General features: G+C 47.2%; 2 protein-coding genes across 16 annotated transcripts in view; one reads left to right on the top strand and one right to left on the bottom strand.

The window, feature by feature from the left end:
* Window positions 1–597: 597 nt before the first annotated feature.
* EIF4ENIF1 (eukaryotic translation initiation factor 4E nuclear import factor 1) lies at window positions 598–21,402 on the bottom strand. Of its 7 annotated transcripts, none has more exons than XM_071572056.1 (19): window positions 21,334–21,402; window positions 20,621–20,744; window positions 17,376–17,449; window positions 16,472–16,599; window positions 15,671–15,954; window positions 14,644–14,845; window positions 13,309–13,484; window positions 12,067–12,202; window positions 11,543–11,722; window positions 9,354–9,583; window positions 7,829–7,900; window positions 7,275–7,458; window positions 6,792–6,871; window positions 6,288–6,427; window positions 6,020–6,104; window positions 4,841–4,973; window positions 3,389–3,733; window positions 2,999–3,163; window positions 598–2,465 (listed from the first exon to the last, which is right to left on the bottom strand). In XM_071572056.1, exons 2-19 carry the CDS (start codon window positions 20,714–20,716, stop codon window positions 2,239–2,241), a joined length of 2,937 nt encoding a protein of 978 aa, XP_071428157.1. In that variant the 5' UTR covers window positions 20,717–20,744; window positions 21,334–21,402; the 3' UTR covers window positions 598–2,238. The 7 variants fall into 7 exon arrangements, with proteins under 7 accessions (XP_071428157.1, XP_071428161.1, XP_071428163.1 ...); XM_071572060.1 differs by having other exon boundaries at window positions 3,389–3,670; XM_071572062.1 differs by having other exon boundaries at window positions 3,389–3,451.
* A 75-nt stretch (window positions 21,403–21,477) lies between these two features.
* The window catches only part of SFI1 (SFI1 centrin binding protein), a 31,706-nt gene continuing 30,177 nt past the window's right edge, over window positions 21,478–23,006 (top strand). For all 9 annotated transcript variants that reach the window (XR_011699311.1, XM_071572463.1, XM_071572466.1 and 6 more), the window contains exon 1: window positions 21,478–21,598. The gene's annotated coding sequence lies outside the window, so the exon portion shown is untranslated. The remainder of the gene's footprint in view (window positions 21,599–23,006) is intronic.

Here is a 23,006-nt window from a genome sequence, read left to right as displayed (position 1 = left end):
CTATCAGATCGATGTCCTACAGGAAGTAGGGTGTTTACTTACAGGGGTACTGACTAAGATGCATCAAAGACACTCCCCTTCATGTATTCCACATCCAGGGAGAAGCAAAGTGACTTCAGACACCCACTCGGGTACTAATCTTGGCACAGTGGTTGCTACTCAGCCTGGTAATGAAACATCCAAGCCTTGATTCTACTCCAAGCATTTCCACCAGGTCTATCCCAACAGCTGAGGAAAGGGCTGCAGGTGTGCTGGGGTTACCAGCCTTGAGGAGAGGGGGGGAAGAGGAGGATGTTACTCAGATTGTGTAGAAGTAGCAGTGAGCCCCATTCACCCTTGGTTTAGAGCTGGTTTTACAAGTGCTTCAAGTACACTGAATCTCATTCCTCACACTTAACCCCTGACAGTTCAATGCAGCAGTTCCAGTCTGTGTCTTCAGGGAGGTCAGTTACCTTCAAACAGACTGTTCCTCTCCACCCATGCACCACCTGAAATTTTCTACAGGTCACCTCAAACCATGGTTCCAGCTTACACCCAGGAACAGTGTTTAAAAATTAATATACTGACAATTTAATACAAGAGCAGTTGATACAGACAGCTGGTAGAATCAACTTTATTTACAGAACGTTACTGGGAAAGTGTCAAGTTAAAAAAGTATGAAAACAGTCTTACAAGGACAAGCTGGTGATTGCATGTTTTACAGGGATTGTTTTTGGAACAACCACTAGAAGTGTGGGTGACACCCAACAGCTTCCACCTTGGAGATTTCAGCTTGCTATTTCCATACAACACTGTCTCTGCTGGACTGAAACAAACCCACCACAGCACACTGACAGGGGGTAGGATACAGACAAGTGCTTTTTTCTTTTTTTTCCCCCTGCTGCTGGTTTTGCTTTCAGTGAGACCTAAGAAAGAGCAAGTCTGTGAGAATTCTGGTTTTGCTTCCACCTCTTTTAAAAGAGCACAATGGCCTAAGCTAGACAGAGGACATGACAGCAGTACTAGACTGAACACAAGTGAGGGAGTGAAGTGAGGAACCATGCAGAAGGATGGAAGAGAACATTTAACTGTTCAGGAAAGTGAAACAGGCTTAAAAGAAACATAGTATTTTAAAAACCAAATATACACAGTAAGATCACAAAACTACCCCATCCTCCCCCTTTCAAGCCACAGAACAAGACTCCAAAAGCAAGTTTCACAGTAATTGCATCGCTGGATGCACACGGGACTGAGGACAGTTCTTGGGACTCCCTTCTAGAAACAGCACTGAAGGCAGTACAGAATATTCCACAGCTATGACTGAGGAGTTGAAGGGTGAGGACTCAAAGGCTCCATTTTGATGACCTTTAGTAACTGGACTGAAAGATTAAAACAAGGAAAATACTGTAGCTAAACAAGGACCAGCACCAGCCCTCTGAAGGAACAACACCAGTAGGTACCTACAGACTGAAGATCTGGCTTTATCATGACTGCACCACATCCCATCCTCAAGGCTGTTCAAAGACTGAATCTCTCATTTGGTGGCCAGAGTCACACACAGGGAATCAGACCTTTGTTACACAGACAGCAAGATGGGCTTTTACTTTGACACTTGAGCTACACTGAGTGCACAGTATGTGACAAAGATGTGAGAGGGAGACCTAGAGGAGATGAGCAGCAAGAAAAGGCAAAGCAACTTCATCCTGTTCACTCACACTTAGGATATGCAACTTTAATCTTAAAGAAAGTCCCACATGTACAATGGAGAAAGGTCCAAACCATAGGCACAACTAAAGCTCAACTGTTATCAGCTACTCTTATATACAGCTGTATAGATTCAAAAAGGCTATTCTAGGTGTGTATGTACAAAAGATTGTTTATACACAAGTCTGTACAGAAGGGTCTATACATGTAGTTTTCTGCAGAAGGAATCTATAGCTGCTACCTCTACACTAGAGAATATCAGCACTTCATTCACATATCTTACAAAAAAAAAATAGACACTTCCAGGATTAAACTGGCTTTGTCGTGCATCTAAATTTCTTCAGGCTTCACTATCCAAGCCACAATGGATCCTTTAGTCTTGATGCAGACGTGAGACCAGGACAGGTGCCATGTGCTTTAGTCTCTCAAAAAGAAATTTTGCACAGAGTACTAAAAATAAAAGCCCCAAAAAAACCAAACAAGAGGTGAAGTCCTGACTATGGACATTTTTATCCAGTCTACAGAATCACAAGTGTTCCACCCAGTGGTCACTGTTCACTGCCGGTATTCCAGTTCATCTACACTGATGACTTTGGATGGCATGGAGGGGAGAGGCTGCTGCAGCACATCGGAGCCAAACCACTTTGCAAGGCCAATGGGAGAGCCACTCCTCTGGCTGGGGCGATGGTCGAGCTGTGTGTGCCCGTGAGACAATCCAGTCCGAGGCAGCAGATTCTGAGGGGCTGTTTGTGCACCAGCAGGTGATCCCTGTGCTCCAGAGCCTGTGAAATGTAAAACTGTTAGAGGTGAAGTAATACCCAGCACAGATTTGCCCTTGAGCTATCACCTGATAAGGCATGTGAGCTGAATGTGGCTTTTACTCATTTTGTGAGCCTGGGGAAATCTAGGCACCATGTGTTTGTTGTCCTTAGTACTCCCATAAATGGCCTGACACTGCCAGTTCTGGACACAGGATCAGAGATTTGAGCTGGAAGACCAGAATCAAATAGCATTTCCCTGGAGATGGTGGGTGGCCTCTGTCCCAGCAAGGCTGAAAGCTGCACACATGCTGCAAGAGGCAGAGCTGTCAGTACCAACACATGTTCTGAAACCAAGCACTTCCCTTGGACTTCCTTCTGGCAGAGCCTGCAGTGGCCAAAACTGCCTGATACCCACAAGAGGTTAGTGATTATGAATAACTAAATTAAAGTAGCTTCCTGCCAGCACAGTGCACACAAACGGCCCAGCCAGTACAGTACCTGGAACAGGCTCCCAGTGTCCTACAGCTCCCACTCCTGGTGTTGCTGTGACCCACCTGATCGCTGCAGCTGCTGCTGCATCATGGCCAGCTGCAGAGGCGTCCCCGAGCGCGGGTTCAGCAGGTGATGGCTCGCTGCTGGCAGTGGGTAAAAAGGCTGGCCAAGGATGGGAGCAGATATTCCCTGCAAGTGAGACAGGTCCACTCCAGGGGGAAGCATACCTGTTGAATGTGAGCAAGAAAAACTTGTTACCTGATGAGCATAAGGAGCTTAAAGCAAAACAAAACACATATATTCAAGTGCATTGGAATTTACTGCCTGGTTTTAAAGGTAACTTCTGATGTAATAAGCATTACCAGTAATATCAGTTTGTGCTGTCCTTAACATAAGGTCAGTCTTAAAGAGAACATGCATTAAAATTCAGGGGATAAAAAAATATGGTTTACCTGCTTGCAGCAGAGGAAGGTGCTGCGGGTGGACCCCCTGTGCCAGCATTCTCTGGACCAGTCCTGGGTGCAGTTGATGAGCAGGTCGTACAAGTGGTACATGGGGAACAAGGGGTACTTGATGAACAGGACGAAGGAAAGGGCCTCCTGGTACTGGGGAGGCCATTGTAGGAGTCTTCCTACCAGCTGATTTGGGCCTGTAGTCTTGCTCTTTGGTGCAACGATTTGCTTGGGTAAGAGGTGTGGAACATGCAGAGCGTTGCAGTGCAGGTAGTTTGGTACCTAAGGTGGGCAAAGTTCCTTGATCTGCATTCTCCACAGAACTAGACAGTAGGTTATCTGTAGCTAGAATTGAATACAACTATTACAGTCCACAGCTAGAGATTGCACCTAATGAAAATTAAAGCTAATGATTGGAGTTGATAGTTAAGATTCCAGAACTAGCTGAACTGTAGTCATATATATTTAATAGCATCTCTTTCCTGGATGCTTCTGGCCAAATTATTTCAAAAGAGTAATGAGAAGGAATATGTTCCACAGAAATCTCTTGACATCAAGCTTAAATTAGACCAGAATCAGCACTAACTCCACCTTTAGTTCTCATTTTTTCCTTTTTTTTTAAATGAATTTTGAACTGGCAACATGGATGAGTCAGTGCCAAAGGTGACAGGAGCTACAAGAGATCTCACCTAGAGAAGATTGTAATTTGGAGTTGTGCCAGAGATCTAGCCCAAGATGGCTTTTCAGTTTAGATGTGTTTGGGGGTTAGCAGCAGCCTTCTGTCTGCCACCTGCTTGGCAAGATTTGGAACCCTAAAGTACCTCAAGAAGCTACTTCCACAGACCATCCAGATCAGTTAGGCAAGGCCTAAGTTACCTTGGAATCAACTGCTACAGTTAAGGTATTCTAGCTGGACTGCTGACAGGAACTGCAAGGTACCTGTATTACCAGCACTGAAGTACAACGTTGTGGCCATTAGCCAGTCTGACTGGGTCAGGCAACTGCTGTCAGTGTTTCCTTTAATAGCCTCTTACATCAGTTTGGGTGACAAAATGTTTCCCTGATCTGCTACACTTAAGAGCTTAATTGGTCTCAGCTTGGACTGTTCAGTTAGAATGTCTCAAGAGAACTCTTATGTTCTCAGTTACTGGTGTAGCCCATGAAAGCACTATTGTTACTGTGCTTGTTCACCAAGAAAAGTTGCAAACAAACAGCTATGGTCTTAGTGTCACTGTTGCTCACAAACTTACACACCCAACACTGCTGGAAGGCTGCACCTGAAGTGTATCCCCTCCATAGCTCCAGGCCCCCTCTCACTACAGGCTCACTCCAACACCCTCATCTCCATGAATCAGGAATGTCTAAAGGCAGCCTGGGTGCATTATGTGCTGAAGCAATTTGATTCTATACCAAATCCCTTTTGCTTGTGAAATTCTAAAGCCATTACCATACCTTCATTTGGTCTCTGATTTTCATCTTTAACATCACTGATTTTCATTTTCCCAGAAATTGGCTCCTCTTTGCTCTTCTCCTTGCTCTCGTACATCTTGCGAATCACCGAGGTAGGCGTGAAGGAAGGAGACAGCTGCAGAGAGCACAGAGACATGCAAAGCTTTACCCAGTGCTCACTACCCAGGCCACACTCTCTGTGATGGGTGGACACCAATTCTAGCACCTCCTTTTACTTAAAGCTCTTTTGAATCAGCCACTGTGTGCCTGTGATTTTACCTCACCTCATTTCAGAGCTTTATCCTTTCCTCTAGTGGAAGCACTTCTCTTTAGCTTTTGCAGAACTCCAATACCAAAACCAGCAGCTGTTCTCAATATTAAATGTACCTTAACAGGCTTGAAACAAAATAGCTGAGCTGTATTTTAAGTTAGAGCTGTTTGCTCCTTGCTGTTGTTCCCAACAGCAGCTCCAGGGGCGTTCCCACAGAGCTGCTTTATCTCTGTTAGCCAGGGCTGACTGAGCTGCCCACAACTATTGCCTCATTCCTGTTTTCCCCCATTCAAACTCCCACAGCACCTGTGGGAGTCACTCATTTGAAATACAAACAGAAGCACTTGTTTGATTTAGACAGTCTCTGTCAGTCCTGAGCTGCAGCAAATACTTGACTGATTCACTGGAAAATTTATCAAAGCAACATTCTACACAGTACTGAGGGCAGGGAGGCAACAACTTGGCTTTGAGATTTTACTCATTTTCAAAGTGACCCTGAAGCTCCCAGGTATTACTTCAACCTACACTTAGGTCAGACACTTCATTCCCAGAGTTCTCTACAATTGCTAATGACTTTCAGCACTTGCCTACTGAAAACTTAAGCACCAAATATGAGGGCCTGAGTTTTCATAATCATTTGATTTCAGAAGACCAAGTCAAGGTACCATTAATGGTGCTTGCTCAGTTTTAGCTACAACAGCAGTCAGTCAGAAAATGCTCTTTTCCAAGGTGAAGACATTCAGTTGAGCACAAAGTGTAACTGATTCTTGTATCAGTGTCCACTGATACAGCAAGAATATGATTAAGTCCCCCATGGCCTCCCTTTCTCCCACCCATCACCACTGCTCCAATGCAGTTCCTGCAGACACTTGCAGAGCTTTCCCTTCAACCCCTGCCCGTGAGGTACTGACCATGCTCGTGATGGATGCTGCAGGGGCTGGAGAGGAGGCATTCCCTCTGTGTCCTGGGCCTGGGGATTTCGTCACCCGCTGCTGCCTGTGAGGGGACAAGGAGTCAGTGAGCAGAGGGTCAGCTCTGGTCCTGGCACAGAATCAAAGGCAGCACTGCCAAGAACCAAGGCAAGCCTGAGTGACTGCTGCCAGTACCTACTGAAAGACAATATTCACATTAAAAATCAATTAACAGTGTACCCCTTAAATTTTGCAGTCAGACACTCACCTGTTCCTGTAGCCATCTCTGCTTTTGTCCATTTGTGGTTTGCCAAAGCCATGCTGATAGAAGTTTGCTGCCTGTAGGGCCAAGTCATGTGGGAGTGCCAGTCCCTCTAATGCAGCTTGCTGTATCTCCAAGGGACTCATCTGAGCAGAGTTGCATAAAAAACACAAATCAAAGCCTGGATTTGGTTGGGGTTTTTTTAAGATACTGAAGACTGACTGCTATAGCTACTAATGCATTCACAAAGTGTCCACCCAACAGCCTCTGTTTGATTGACAGGCAATGGAAGCATCAAAAAAATCTCGTACTTGAGGTACTCTAAGACAGGTCAAATTGCAATGAGATTTTGAGACTGTACTAAATTACACTTTGCATCCTCACACTCAGAGTAAATGTAATGAAGCACAACATCTGAATGCAACAGCTGAGTGTTTCCAAAGGTCAGGCCTAGACCACACACCATAAAAAGGGATGAATATACATTAAACAAAAGGCATGTCATCTAACCTGTGCAGCAACTGGGCTCATGGGCTTCCTTACACCTGGGAATGGATCACCAAGCAATTGCTGAGAACCTTGTCCAAAACCTAAAGAACATTCAAGAGTTGTATTTAAAAGAACTAACAGTTTCTTCCAGTACATACAATATATCCTGGAGTAAAGCAATTAAACATGAATTAAGGAAGACTCAGCTCTCCCCTTAAATCCACAGAGAACTGTCTCTCCCTTGTCACTGGGCTGAGGAGCTACAAAGGAGGCTCTGGTAGAGTTTTGCCATACAAATGGCCACGTAGTCCTTGAAAATGAGATTCTTGCCCAGCAGCTGGGCACATTATTCCACAGCAGAACAACGTGGGATGTCTGGCTGATCAGTTTAACACTAGAGACACTGCCCTAGTTGCCCACCAAGTGCCAGGAAGTTTTTACAGTTCTGCAAGGCATTCTTTAAACAGCCCCAGGTCCTCAGAACCCCTTTGCAGCCGCTCTCACCGATGGGGGAGGAGATTCTGTGGCGCAGGTAATCGGCAGAGGCTGCTCGTGTGGGGAACACGGGTGGGAGGGGGGGAGAGGGGGCTCTCTGTGTCAGCAGGGAGGCTGCAGGCTCCAAACCACCCATCAGGCCACTCAAGACATTCGAGGAAGCAGGTCTGGCAATGGGTGGGCCAAGAAGTTCCTAAAAATAAGTAATAAAGAACATTCAGGTATGACCAAATCACACAAACAAGCTCATTTTACTGCACTTACAGGCCATCCTATTTATAGCAAGGTAGAGACAAGGGGGAATTGTGCAACTGATACACCAATTCTGGTTTGCCCAGAATTAGGCACTTAATAGGCTTTTCCTTTCCAAGTTGTAATTACAGGAAATAGCAGGAGAAGACAAATTTCTAACTAACCTGCACTAGTGACTAGTTCTCTCTTCTCTGCAGAATCACATCTCACTACTGATCCCATAATTCCCTTAAATGTCTTCCTTGAAAATAACTTTTGTTTTCCCACTGGGAATGTGCTTTCAAGCATTTCCCTCCCCCCAGTATTAATACCTGCAGAATATTCTTTGATAGAGACTGGCCCGACATCTCTGGAGGTGACATTAAGTGGCTTTCAAGGCTCTGCTAAAAAATGAAAACACTAAATTAGACACAGATACAACCAAATTCATTAAGACTATCCACATTTGTCTCAGTGACAGAAGTAATTTCACCTGTTAGAACAGCAGTTTAGGCATCAGCCAAATAAAATCCCAGCCATATGAAGGGCTGAGCTGGCTCACAGACCCTCCCTAGCTAAGGAAATACCAGACTGCATGCAGGGGGTTCACTGTGCCCCATTCAAATCTGAGTCAAACACAAGATTTTATATAATTGTGTAAGCTGGAGATTGAACATTCAACCAGTGGATAACTGAAAATGTGCACAAACTGAAAAGTGTTTGTGTATCAGAGAAATTATTTTAGATATTGTTCTGTGCATCCCAGTCACACACACCAATGCAAAGAGACAGCCAGAAATTAAAGTCTTGATTTAAGCCTGATATCCGTCTGCAAATTGTTCACAGGGCAGATTTACATTTTTCACTATCTTTTAGTGAAGTGGGATGAGTCTAGAAGTCCTTGGGTATAGTCTGGCAGGAAAAACAAAGGCTTGAGACTTCCTGAGTTGTTAGAAGCATGTTATGGTGCCAGAAGTGGTTGCTGATAGCTCCTGGGGCAAGCAGGCTGTTTGGGCAGGCAGTGGCAGGATGAAATGCCATCCTACAGTCTCTTATGGTCTAAACCTCAGTATCATCTGTTGTTTAACATTAGCCTTCCAGCTAACAAGCATTCACTTCAGTTTTATCTTAGTGCCAATAACACTAAAGTAAAAATAATGCTAAAGGCTAAGTTTAGAACATTAGACTGTGCACTGACAAACCTCTGTTAGAACAGAGGTCACCAAAACCAGCTGAGCTCCAGGTTTGGTGTTGGCTGCAGCCACATCACAAGCATTTAATAGAGGTGCCTTCAACAGCAGCACTAAGGCAACCATGAAACCAACACCAGTGGGTCCTCCATGAAGAGTGGACTGATGAGGTCTGTTACAGACAGTACTTCTCTGCAGAGGTGCTGGTCTTTATTAAATAAGGTTCAGGCAGGAGGAGTTCAGCACAGGAGAACCTTATACACTAATCAAAACAATCTCTATAGAAGATTCAGAAGATTGAGCCTTTTCATCATATGGGATCTTTCTGGGGGCAAGTACAGCTTTCAAGTCCAGATATGAATCCATTGTATTAGATACTCACACAGGTGCCCTTCCAAGGTAGCAATTATCAGACTTCTCACACAGCCTTAAGAGTTCTGGACTTCCAGAAACTTCACTTAAATCAACCCTGTAAAATTCTGAACTGAATTAACTGCTTTGGCTGGGGAAAAGAGACCAAAGCCCCTCTTAGTTTCCCCTCCAAAGAACAATACCCTAAATGCAAGCCTGTATTTTGCATCCCACTGCTCATGGCTCACAGGTGATCAGGAGGGCCATGTCAGGGGTTCCCAGGCCATTAGCACAGGTGACAGGGCTCTGCACTCACGCTGGCTTTGGGCTGCGAGGGCAGGGTCCCGCTGGCCTTCATGCTGCTCACTAGTTTGTTAAACGCCGTCATGTCTCCATCCTTCTTCATCTGCCTGGAGCCAGTGGCATTCAGGGCTTCCTCCATCTGCTCAGCCATGAAGGGAGTGGCAATTTTTCCCTCCTGATCCACTTTCAGGCCTTTTAGCCCAGCTTCAACTTCTTCCACTGAAAGTACAACTCCTGAATGTGCTGAGAAACACAGGAGAAATTCAGGTAAGCCACAATTCTGCTGTCAAGGCAGCTAATAATTGTTGTGCAGGTGCAGAACACAAGTTGTTTGAAAACAAGGAACAGCCAAAACTTATTTACTGTCAAACCTTGACTGACCTGTGTTTAGACTGACTAATATTCAAATTCAGAGAACTGACATGCACAACTACTGGCATGGAAGGCTCCACAAGAACCTGGTCAGGTTTCAGCTGCTCAGTTCTCCCCGCCTTTCATTTATCCTACAAGACATGCTGTTACTACATTTTACAACTTCTCCAGCATTTAATAAAGAATGTTAGTGTGACAACTGAGTTAGTTCTTTTTCAATTAGAAAAGCTGCATTTACTCCAGGAGACCAGATAGCCTTCCAGCCACAGTGTCACCCTGCCCAAAGCCATCCTAAGTAAGGAATACATACCTGGAAAATCTAGATACTTTGGAGACTCAGTTACACACTTAGCCTGATAAGTATGAAGTTTGAATTGGAGTTTTTGCCCAGAAATTAAAGATTTCACTGGCATAAGCAGAATAAGGTACAAGTACTATTAGCAATACTTTTTTCCTGGGTATACATTTGTATATAAATACCTATTGGTGCCTGACATCGGGGCTAAACATGCTTCATGGACCAGCTAACACAAGGTATGACACCTTAAGAGAAAAAAAAGAGACAGGAGCACGCCATGGGTTGCTGTAGTGGGATGTTGGCCCAAAGAAAAGGGATTTACTGGAAATTTGGGCAAGAAGGTGGAGAAAAGAAACAATGACACAGACATGCAGTATAGAACATGAATAAATATGATGTTGGTGGAGAAGAATTGACCTGAAAGCTCCACAACACTCCAAGAGCTGTACAGCATTTTGTGGGAATACAGAACCTGCATCAGGTACTTTTGAGGGAATAGAAACTTCCCCACAAACTTCATCCTTGGTTTGTGAGGATCAAAGTGGAAAAAGCTTTTAGTAGGAAAGTCAGACTGAGCAGAACACAGAAGACTTGTAGTTCTAATTAAGTCAAATTAAGAAAGTTCTCCACATGTTAGCCAACACTCCCAGCCTGGATGCTTAAGAACATTTGCAGAACTTGGATGCTTTCCTTCCTTGCTGCTTCACACAAATGAGAGCACCTTTTGTCCAGTCCAGTTTACATGGCAACACATGCTGCTTGCCAAAGAGAAGCCAATTTGGGATCAGACCTCGAGATTTCCATAACACATGCATTTTGTCCCCTCTGTGCATGCCATGGGCCCAAACATGCAAATCCCTAACATGGAGGTGTCCTTGAGCATGAATTCTGGTTAAAACAGCTGATGCTGGCAAAAGTGATTCCAACACTCAGTTCCCTGAGATTCCAGCCAAGATTTCTCTTAATTAGGCTTTGTTGTAGTTTTATGTTAATTAATTAATGCAGCAGACAGAGCACTGTGCTTCAAGTGCCAGCATACTGAGAAATTCAAGTTTACAGTATGCACTTAAAAAAGAAATAAATCACAGTCTCAAGCCACTGCTCAACTTCTTAGCTACTGACACTTAATGGGTGAGTGTGATCCATTACAGACACTTCCAAGGACAACCTACACCATTCGTTTTTGGTAAAGCCAGAGTTTAAATGCCAGTTTCAGAGCTGACATTGCCAGTCTCCAGTGTGAAAAACTTAAACAAATGCCACTCATAGAGATGGAAACTCAGATCAAGACTTACATCATCTTATGATTAGTACTGGCCAGTAAACCAGTCTGAGAGTCTGGTGTCATCCTGGGATAGGATGAAAAGAACCAGTGATGGTACTGACAGCTGAGAGCTGTTGAATACTGGGGTTTCAGTCCTGTAGGTAAATCTGTAACACTGCCTATCCTGGGTCTGGCAGGGGAGGTTGCAGAACACTCAGCCTCTCGCTGTGAGACACAAGAACTCGACAAGAGCTCAGGCGGCACTTACTGCTCTCTCTGAGCTTTTCCTTGTTGGCTGAAAGACTTGAGAGAAGAGGTTTTAAGTCCACTTTGGCTTTCTGTAGCATTTCTAGGATGTCCACTTTGTTTTCAGAGTGGTCTTCCAATGGAATGGGAGCAAAGTAGTTTCCAGAGTTCTGGCCAGGGGAGAGAATGGCTTGCTCTAGACCTGAAACAGCAAAACCAGGAGCACTGCGACATCAGTTTACCAACCCAATGGCTCGAGATGAACATACACTGGTATCCAACTTCAACATGCCACTGAAAAGTTATGCCTTTATGTCTCACACCCATTGCCCAAGATCAGCTGGAAAATCATCAGGAAGCACTGGCAAGAGCATTTATTAAAAAAGAACTTACAGCTGCTTACTGTAAGAGCTTCCAAAAGAATGTCACGTGTTAAGCTGTGGGAGGATTCACGGTCCTAAAGCTTTATCTGCCATGTTCTTATTGAGTGGGTAAGAAAGAAGGTGGAAGGAGGTTCCCTGAGCCTGCACTGCCCTAGAGCCTTACCTGCAAGCCTCTCCAGCTCCTCATGTGGGGTGGACCTCAAGCTGCTTGACCGACTTCCAGAGTGACTGGGATTAGAAAACCACCTGCTGAACCTGCTGGCAGACACCGAACCTTCCCCCAGCACATCCTCTATCATCTGGTCATGGGAGGGTAAACAGAGAACATTTAATAGAAGCAAGGTCAGCAAGGCCTTTGAAAAGCTTTACTGTGCAACCAAGATTCTTCTGCTGCAGACAACCAGATGCTGCTGCCAGAGTTTCAAAGCTTTGAACTGCTTTTCCCCTTCCAAAACGGCAGCATTTGTACAGTCAGTTAAAATAACCCAGTGCACATCTTACTGACACCAAACATTTGCTCAGAGTAAAACTGTAACTGAAATGGCATGATCAGAGCACCCAAAGACCATTAAATACCCAGTTCTAGAGGGGAAGTGTAAAAAAACCCCAACTAGTACTTAAAAACCAGTGCATTTTAAAATGTAACTCAGATCAAGGCTTTTCCTGTCTTGCAAGATTAAAGTAGTTAAAGCCTGGTCAGTAGGCACAGATGCAGCTTCAACATGCAGCATGTTTACTTTTAGACAAAAGGAAGGGCAGCTTTCTCCTATCAGACTTGTTTTGTCTGAAACAAGGCTCTCAGCAACAGCAAAAACAAGACTATTGATCCACTTGGTTTTGATTGTTTGGCTCCAACACATTAGAAAAATAAAGAGATGTACAAACTCACAGTCACACTTGTCACAGACCTATCACCAGTACTAAGCAATAAAGATTCAAACCCTTGAAGACACATTACTGGTACTGATAATAGTGCAGCCATATCTCAGTACTCATCAGGTGTCTCCAGGCTCTCTGCCTTCAGGAATCCTCCATTAAAAACTGTTTCCTGCAATTCCCAGACTTTTATGGAAAAGGTTGTTTTCAGCTGTACTAAATTGGTACAGTGAATCTTTTCTAAAGAGATCTTTAATACTTCCAAAGAAGACCCACTGACAATTTTGAGTCTTCAAGTAGTGACCAAAAGAAAGGAATCAGCTAGTTTGCCTCAAACACATCCTTTGGAGATGGAGCCATTCCCAGGGATAACACTTTGGCAGTGACATCCTAACAAAATTCATTGTAGACTTACACACTGCATAAGGCAACTCTCACAAAGTGAGAAGTTTTAGCTTTCACAGAATCCACAGCAGCAGCAAAAGTGCATCTCATGAATAGAGCCAGTCTTAAAAACCAAAATACTCACTGAAGCCAGGCCAGGAACACTTTTATCCAAGTTAAAGAACTCATTGAAGTCAAACTCTCCTGGAGCTGGCTCTTGTAGAACAGCTTCTCTAGGAACTTCTTGATCTGCTGGAGTTTCATTGGCAAGGACAGTTTGCACTTCATCCTCTTCCACCACTCCACCGTTGCATTCTATCCCTTAAAAAGAAAGCCAGGTGGTTGCTGAATCACTGAACTCTGCTATTTCCTGTGGGAACTGTGCCTAAACCAGCCAGTGCATCTGCCCAGGCACTGGAAGCACAGCACCAAGGCACCCCAACCCACAGGACAGCTCAGCAGGTACCTTGTGCTGCACAGCACCCACCCCAGCCCTACCACAGAGCTTCCAGGCTGTTGGCAAGACTACCTGGCTCAAAAAATAAGATTTGCCACTGAACTGTGCAGGAACAACTGCTCAGCCCAGGGAGCACAACACACATCAGATGTGCTGCCACACCAAGCACACAAAGGTGCTGAGGGCAACAGCTGCTGCTGGTTTTACATCAAGAATCCTCTGGCAGTCTCTGCCTTCCTGAATCAGATTCTTAATGTTGTCAGCACATGACAAATTGACTAATACTGCTCCTCCTCCAAAACCAGGGCACTTCTTGCTTTAAAGACTTCTCAAAAAGGTGCTGCAAAAGAGCTGTGACATGACTACAGACCTGGTGTGTTTGGAACTGCACTACAACTCAGTTACACCTGAAGTGTAGCAGTGGATTCATTTTGTTGTCCACCTGCAGAATTTCTAGCAGTAAGAAGTCATTTTCTCTCTTGCCATAGTACAGCTTTATCAGTGGTAATAATCACTGTAGACTTGAAGTCCAGTGACTGCACACAAATTCAAGTCTCCAAACTCAGCTCACAGCTACATGACTGGCAGCTGAGTGTCCAAATGAGTGTTCCTAATGTTATTATTGCTATAAGGGAAAATAGTGTTTCGAGTACCTCAGAGCACAAGCTTAATTTAAACCAAGGCTTTAGCACCCAGCAAGACATAGAAGAGAACAACACTTTGTAATAGCCTATCAGTTCCTGGTATTATTCAGCATCCATACAAAGTTTTTTCCCAGCCTCTCAATCCTGCCTTTCTTTGGAAAAAAAATAGCATTTTATCATCTAATTGATCTTTCAGATTGTAAACACCTATAGGACTTAGACCCTGTGCTTCAGGATGACCAAAGACTATGCAAGGTCAAGCTAAAAGGTTGGTAAACTGCATTTTTTTCACACTTGCCTGGATCTGGCACAATCCCCTCCCTGTCCAGGAAGGTGCCACAGTGTCAGACAAGCAAACCTGGGTGACATGTGCCCTTACCTTCCTTCAGGGAGGCCGTGCGTCGTCTCGTGCGTTTTCTCCCTTTGTGATCTTCCTCCAAAATTTTGTCATCAAAGCCTGTGAGCTCAATGGTCTCAGACTGACTTGTAGGACCAGCAGAGAACCACTCAGGCTCTTCCTCAGTGTAAGAGTCGTTCCTTCTTCGCTCCCCAAAGACACGTTTGCTGTCACCAAACTCCCTCTGAAGCAAGATATTAATCACATTAACCATAAAATGCTGCTTTTTAAGTTTCCTCCCTGACTTGCAAAGCAAATGACCATGTTTTCACACCAGTTCTGGTTTTGGGGTTTTTTTAAGGTTTATATGCACACCCTGTATACTCAGTAAACTTTTACATTTTAAACTTCACAGCTGAATTTCTGCTTCATTACACCAAAGGCTATTAATCTACAAGGGCCTCTATAAGCTGAGAGGTAGGCTAGTGGTTCCTTCTTTTTAAAAAGCAGAAAACATTGAAAAAACAAGCCTAGAAGCATGGAAAGCTTCCACTTGTTGAGGTAAAAGACAATACTCACTGACAACTGCTAGGTTAAGGACTGTAGATGAACTACTGGACTTTTGAGTATCGTGCTGCTAAGTCAATACAGATAAGGTTGGTAAGATAAACAGTATTAGATGCATCCCAGCCTGAAGTAACTAAGCTGCTCAAGCACCAAGTGCTCACCCTCAACACCACTGTCTACTGCAGCCATGATGCTGATAGAATACCTTCTGCTCTACTGTATTTACATCTCAGTTTTGCATCATCTGGTATGAAACATTTCTTTGCCTGCTTAAGTCAGGTGATGCTTGTCCCCTCTAATCTATATCAGATTATCAGGGCCTATTAAAATTAATGTTTACATCTAGGCCTAACAAACTCCCACAACCACAAAGGTGCTTTTAAGAAGCACTGCCCTTCTTGCCCAGGACACTGCACTGCTGTGTGCAGCTCACCTGCCCTGGCACCTTCCCTAAGGGCCCAAACCCCGTAATTTAACACGCAGCAGAAGAGAGAGCACAGACCCTGAAGCGTTTGTCCTTGTAGTCGCGGTCGCGGTCCCGGTCGCGGTCCCTGCCGTCGCGGGAGTCGCCCCCACGGTGGTCCTTGTCGAAGTTGCGGGCGGAGATGATCCTTCCGCTGCCGATCCTGCGGCCGCCGATGACGCGCACGTCGCTGTCCTTCTCCAGCGGGCTGCCCGCCCGGCGGGAGCTCACGGACGCGCTCACGTGGCACCCACCGCCAAAGCTGCGCCTCTGGGGACTCAACACCACATCCAAGTCATCTTCTTTCACTCGCTCTCTCGGGTCTGCAAGGCAAAGGCCACACAAAAAGAAGTAAATTCCAAGTATCAGCAAAGACGAGTGAGTTGGCTCTTCCATACCCTTGCTGCTATCCCAGGGCTTTTTGAAGGAAAACACTCCTGACTTATTTTTGTGAGGCTAATCTATCTGAGACCACAGGAAGCACAAACAAGAAGAATTTACAGCTGGACACTGAGGAATCACTGCAGGGAATCACCTGCTTTCCCACTATAGACCTTCTAAGTACTCAGGCTTGAATTGCAGGGAAACTGTCCCCTGCACTTGCATTATCTCCTGTGGGGCAAGAACAGTGGGATACAACTGACTGCTGCCTAAGGCTGTTCTTAGCTAAGTTACCAGAAAACCAACTCCAGTCTAGTCAGAGCAGCCAAAACTTTTATCCTACACAGTCAAACAATTTTCAGAGAGGTTTTATTTAGTCTCCTTTGTGTTATCCCAAAGGAAAGGTTTTGCCAACAGCCCAGGTTCAGTTTGAGCCTCGTGCTGGGAGAACACACTCACCTACTATCCTACGTATCAGTGAAGTCCGATCTGAATCCAAATCTTTTTTAAAGCTTTCCACTGGTGAAGTTCTTCCTGAAGTTGGATATAAAGATGCATGCCACTTCTCTGGATCCCAGACACCATCACTGTGAAAAGAGAATGGCAGGATTGTTGGCTACCTTGTAGTCTAATAAATAATTCATAGTGCTGTGCTGAAAACCCAGGAGTCACTGGTTAGCAACCTGTACAAATGGAACACCTTTCACATCCACCTTCTAAATCTTTGCCCGCTGTGGTTTACTACCCCACACATGGTATTTGGATCCCTTCTGTAACAGTGAGGAAGTACAAAACCAACCAGATTATCAAGGCTAGTTATTGGTGAAGTTTGCCTTGCACACTGAGAAACAGCTCAAGCAGATCATATGTAGCTGCTCTTAAGCATTCAAGTAATTTTACTTCAATCTCACTTATTGGTACAATAAATTAATCTGATTAGTAAAGAAACTGCTGCTTAGCAAACTTACAAACACAAGCCAAGAGCATTCATCTTCGTTTTTAAGTGAAGTAAGCATGGGAAAGTAACCCACCAAGCAAAGCAGGATGCTACCACCTGACCCAGTCTGTGCTACACAACCATCTATAGTGTTGGAAGTTTATCTGCAAGTCTGTCAGACTTGCGTTGTGTGAAGTTATAACATGAGACCCAGCAGAAAATAGTCTGTGTTCAAAGCACAAAATCCCTGGCCAGAGCATGAACCCTTCCCAGCAGATTAGTACTCCTGAGAACTGCCATACACTGAACTCTGTAGCACCTGCATCTCCCACCAACACAAGAGCATTTCTTAGCTAACAGTGTTTTGTAATTTAAACTTTTATTTTGAGAGAAATGTACACAGCCTTTGTATAATTGAGAAAATACCTGTCATATTTTTCAGAAAGACAAGATGGTCTTTTCTTAGAGTAGGGACGCTCTTTAATATCCAGCAGCTCCTCCTGACAAAAAAATAAATCCAGACATTAGTTGTCTTACCCAGCCAAGATTTAAGTGACTCAAACTGTCTACTCCCAGCTGCCTGTTCAATCTAGTGTTGCAATTGGACAAGCCAAGTTTCACAATATGTTGTTTCACATCCTGTGAACTACTGCAGTGAAAGTTTGTTTCAGCTGTTCTATCAGTGGCCACTGACCAAACACTTCTTTGGAGCACTGATCCTTACTAGGTCAGGTTCAGTCCTTGGGAACACTCCCAGGCTGTTCACACCATGTATGTTTACATGTTTCACTTGCCTGCACAGCTCAGTTTGTGAGCAACACAGGCATCATGGACACTGGAGCTGCTGAGTTCTCAAGAAGGAATCAAAACTGCTGTGTTGGATGTTCAGCAGGTAAAAAAGCATTACCACAATACGAGTTAACTAGTGTGGACCTGGAAATTCCAGACAAACTTGCCACTTCTGATCATCAACTGGAAGATACCAAAATGTATGTAATACAATTACCCATTCCACCCAACACCAAATCAGTGCTGAAAGATTACTTGTTTTCCCACTTTCTATCAGCTTTCAAACAGTCCTTAGTTTACCACTGCACACCCTGAGTCAGTCACTTGACTGGCAATCAATCCAGAGTTTGTTGCATTTGAAAATCATTATTAATGGCGTGATCATCAGTGCCTTAAATCATCATTAACTTGGTTGCAATCAGGATGCACATTTCTAATTACACATACTCCTTCTCCCTAGATTAATTTCTCTCAATCTGCCTCACTCCCAACCGTACTGAACTGATTCACAACTGTGCAGAAATCAGTGGGCAGACAGAAGGATAAAGAAATCCTAACAGCAGACACCATACACCAGCCAAACTGAAGGAAATCTCTACTTTATCCCTCCAAGAACACAACATCCTCTAGAGCATTTACATCGTTATCCCCATGTGATTAAAACCAGTTCATCACTTGAGTGGGCTTGATACTTGAAAGTTTGCAGATAGCAGTTTGGTAGCTGGATAAAACCTTCACAAACACATTCAAGCATCAAGCCTTCAGCAAAAAGAGCTCCATTAAAGGGAGGAACACAGGCCTCCCTGCCCACAGTTTCCCAAAATAAACCTCAATCTGAGTAACATCAGTGCTGTAATACTATCACAGCCTGATGCAGATACTACAAGTATTAACAGCCCTGTCCATCACCACATCGGGAATGGGCTGTTCTCTGGCCACGAGAGGGAGTCCACAGGCCCTCAATCACATCCTATCACAGTCCTTCATTCAAGTGAGGAAAATTTGAATTGTTCCTTGGCTTTTGCTCATGAGCTCTGCACCCTTGGAGCAACAGCTTCCCACGAGCTAGAAAAGACAGAGCTTGGACCACACAGAGCTCCTGTAACAGAGGAGAGGAGTGCTGGCACTTCCAAAGTGTGGTTTTGGTGATTTTCTGTTTAATTCACACAGTGGTACATTTAAGTACATGGATGAAAAAGTGTGTTTAGCTGTTATTAAACAGTTTTAATCAAACAGCTTAAAAGTACTCATAGGATGAGCCAATTGTTTTCCTACTGGTAGTAAGTGAATACAAACCACTAAATGAAATCAGTCCCCTTTCCAAATCAGCAGCATGTCCCCCAACACTGGAACATGTAAAAATGTCTTACAATGTTGATTACACGAGCACCTTAAACCAACCATACTTAAGCTGTTACATGTATAAAAACCAGAATCTGAGGGAAGATATTTCAACACCAACTGACTTCTGGTAATTCTTGATTTAGACTCCTTGAAAACCAACTGATAGACAAGACCAGACACCTTCTGGCACCAGTTCTGCAACTGATCAGAAACTACAGGCACTGAATTAACAAAACTGAAGCTACAAATGCATTGGTTTCAGTGCACAGCCACCACAGCACTGGCTGAATGCTGCCCAAAAGGCAGCAGAATCTGAAGCTGCACTCAGTTACTACCCTGAGAGGAGCTGGGCAAGACAGAACAAGTATAGATACCACTTTTTCATCAGGGAAAGTCTAAACCCAGCTCCCCTCCTTCACTTAGCAGTTAACTGAGTACCAAGGTCTGCCCAAGAGCACACTTTGCATCCTCGAAGATCAAGTGCACATCTTCTCTAAGAAGTCAAAGAACTGGACAGCCATACTATTCCCATGAAGTTTTGCCAGTTCTCAAGTACATGTTTCATTGTTGATGTCTGGTTAAAACAAGCCAGAGCTTCACTATCTCAACAGAACAGAGCCACAAGGATATTTTTTTTCTTTTAGAAAACAACATACCAGGGATCCAACAGCTCTGAATTCCTCAAGTAAGATAACACAGTCAGCAACAGTAAACTGTCTCACCCTGTTCCACACTTCAGGCCATTTGCTGCAAAGTATCTTAACAGATTTCCACAAGGCAATGACCACCTGTTCCCACAGCTTGCAGCCCTGGGAAAACCAGCACCCATTACAGACTCCTTCCAAAGCCAGTTTTCAGCAGTGGTACCAAAACTCCAAACAAGAGTGGAGCCCTAAACCCCACAGCACCTCATTTAGTACTGAAATAACCTTTAATTGCAAGTTACTTAGTTATTGTTCTTAGGTATTGCTCCTTAGGTATTACAGTTAAACAAAAGGAACTGTGCTCAAGTTTTAACATCAAGCATTAGTTGGAATCAACTGTACGAGCTTCCAGCAGCCAAATATGAGCAATTCTAATGTTACAGGAGGCATCCAGTAAACACATGAATGCTCAGGATAAGATCTGGAGTGCTACACCTTCCTAGGAAGTGGCACTCACTGCAAAGAAACATTTTGGTCAACCTACTAAAGGAGCTCTGCCGAAAGCAGAACTAGAACTAACTATGAAGTGTAAGTGCTTGAGAGTTGGTAGGACAATATACTTCAGTCTCTACCTTAATCTCTCAGCACACGCTGTGGGTGCTCAGATATTCAAACAAGGTGGTGGGAATCAAGAAGTATCTCGAGGACAGGATTGCACAGCTACATCACATTTACCAAGCGCTCGTTTTACACCACCCTACAAATCCTAATCCAGGCAAAGGCTTTTCAGCTTTCCCCTCACTGCTTCCCTCTCACGGAACCTCCACCTCCCCCTCCCCTTCTGTGACCGGCAGCTCCACACAGAGCTCCAGGAGGGCAGGAGAGCGAGCTGACCTTTGTGTAACGATGAGGGTATTTGGTTGTAACTCTGTTCAGCTCCAGGAAAGCATCGCCATTTTCCGTTTCTGTTACACCTCCTCTTTTATCCATGGTTAGTTCAAAGCCTTGGACCGCGGAGCTGATTAAAACAAAACCAAGCCGTCAGATTTCGAGCCGTGCGCTTTTGCGGGAGCTTCTTCCTTCCAGCCCGCGACAGTCCGGCCCTCGGACACCGCGGGAAGGGCCAAGTTCTCCCGCCGCCTCCCGGTGTCGCCCCCGGCCCAGCGCGCCGGCCCCGGCCAAAGGGGCAGACCGGGCCCGGCAGCCGCAGCACCGCAACACCCGCTGCGGGGCACGGCCGGGGCGCGGGGCCGCCGGACCCGCCTCCCCCCGCAGCCCTCGGGGCCCGGCCAGGCTCGGGCTGGGCTCGCCCCGCGGCGCGGGGGCAGCGCGGCCCGGGCCCCGTCCCGAGCCAGGGGCGCCGCGCGGGCCCTCGCCGGCGGCGGGGCAGGTGACTCAGCGGATCCCCGCCCGCCCGCCCGCACTCACCGGCGGGCGTCCCGCGCCGCGCCGCTCCGCTCCAGGCCTCACCGCCGCCCGCCGCGCTTCCTCCTCCGGCCGCCGGCCCGGCCCGGCCCCGCTCCGCCGCCCGCCCGCCCGCGCTGAGGGGCCGCGCGCGCCCCGGGCCGGCCCCCCCGCAGCGCCCCCCGCGCCGCAGCCCCGCGTACCCCGCGCGCCGCTCCCGCTCCGCCCGGCGCCGCCTCCGCTCAGCCGCCGTACCCGGGGCCTCGCGCCGCCCGCCCCGCACCCATTTAACGCCCCGCGCGCAGGCGCGGCGGGAGCGCGCGGGGCCTCCCCCGCGCGGCGCCTGAGCGGGGAGCGGGCGGCGGGGCCGGCGGGAGGGCCGGGAGGGCGGCGGGTCGCTCCCCGTCCGCGTGTCCCCGCACGGGCCGCCCGCGGCACCGGCGTGTCACCTCGCGAGCGGCGCGGCGGGTGAGGAGAGGCGCGGGGCGCGGCGAGGGCCCCGCAGGCAGTCTGGGAGGGCAGCCCTGCGGGGCGGGCGAGCGTCGGCGGGGCGCGCCATGTGCGGGGCGGCCACGATCTCGATCCCGATCCCGATCCCGATCCCGATCTCGATCTCGATCCCGATTCTGTCCCGATCCCGATTCTGTCCCGATCCCGGTCCCGTCGCTGTCCAGGCCCCGATCCCGGTCCCATCGCTATCCCTGTCCCGTCCCCATCCCGGTCCCGTCCCGATCCCATCGTGGCCCCGGCCCGGTCCCAGTGCCCGTCCCCCTTGGGGAGGCGCGGGGTGGGAGAAGGGCGGGCAGCGGCGGGCCGAGCGCGGCCCCTCACGGCGCTGGCGGTGCCGGCGGGTTCTCTGCACTGCCCTCGCGCCCCGCCGTGCCCGCGGGTGACACGGGCGGTGTGGCCGAGCCCGGCCCGCCGTGCCCCGGCACTGTGAGCGCAGGTCCCGGTGCTCCCCACCAGCCGTCCCCCGGTCTGGCACCGTTCCGGGGCACAACGGAACGGAGGCTGCTGCGGGGCAGCTGTTTCGGAGGCAGCGGACTAAGCTTTGAGTGGTTGGCAGTGAGGACGGGACTCGGTTTGCAACGTCAGGTTAAGGAATTTACTGAGCGAGACCGCCCGCCCCGTGTGCCCGCGGCTGTGCCCCGGCACCCCATCCCTGCTGCCACGGGAACCCGGCCCGGGTGCCAAACGCCTCGGACACAGAGGGCTGTGGAGGGGCAAGGAATTTCTTGTGGGATCTGGTGAATAAAGTGTTTCATTCCCGATCTTTAATGAAGTTGCATACCACCATTAAAAGCTGATCACTCGTGGAATGAGAAATAAATAAGTATTTCTCACTCTTTTCTTCCACGACAAAGTGCTGCACTATAAGTGAGCCAGCACTGCAGCTGTGGCCGGGTCTGTGTCCCCGAGCCTGCTCAGCAAACACGGAGAGGTTCGATGGCAACGAGCAGTCCGCAGCCGTGGCTGGTGGGAGATGCGGTGCTGTGCGAGCGCCCTGCCCGCCAGTGTCCCGCCGCTCGCGGGGCTGTGCGGGCTGAGCTCCGCTCGGTTCGCTGCCAGAGGCACACGGTGCGGGCACTGGTGGCACAGAGCAATGCCCGGTGGCACAGGGAAGGCCGGACGCTGTTTTCTCCCCGCCAGTGCGAGCGGCAGCTTTCCCTGCCCGCGCTCTGTAAATCTCGGGCGCTCCGGGGCCATTCCCGTTCCTGATCCTGTTCTCGGGGCCATTCCCGTTCTCGGGGCCCTTCCCATTCCTGAGGCTGTTGCCGTTCCCGATCTCAGGGCCGTACCGTTCCTGGGGCCATTCCTGTTCCCGATCCTGGGGCTATTCCCGATACCGGGGCCATTCCCGTTCCCGGGACCATTC

This window comes from Pithys albifrons, chromosome 17, assembly GCF_047495875.1.
Source record: "Pithys albifrons albifrons isolate INPA30051 chromosome 17, PitAlb_v1, whole genome shotgun sequence".
Lineage (NCBI taxonomy): Eukaryota > Metazoa > Chordata > Aves > Passeriformes > Thamnophilidae > Pithys > Pithys albifrons.
Note: the sequence above shows the minus strand (reverse complement) of the source record. Positions and strands in the feature narration are given on the sequence as shown.

Bases quoted from the DNA above. Each gene is read 5' to 3' on its own strand.
- EIF4ENIF1 (XM_071572056.1), bottom strand. From the start codon at position 20,716: ATGGATAAAAGAGGAGGTGTAACAGAAACGGAAAATGGCGATGCTTTC. The intron at 9,584-11,542 runs GTAAGTGCCGCC...TGTGTTTCTCAG, and splicing joins GGAAAAGCTCAGAGAGAGCA to CACATTCAGGAGTTGTACTT. The intron at 7,459-7,828 runs GTATTAATACTG...ACTTATTTTTAG, and splicing joins TATCAAAGAATATTCTGCAG to GAACTTCTTGGCCCACCCAT.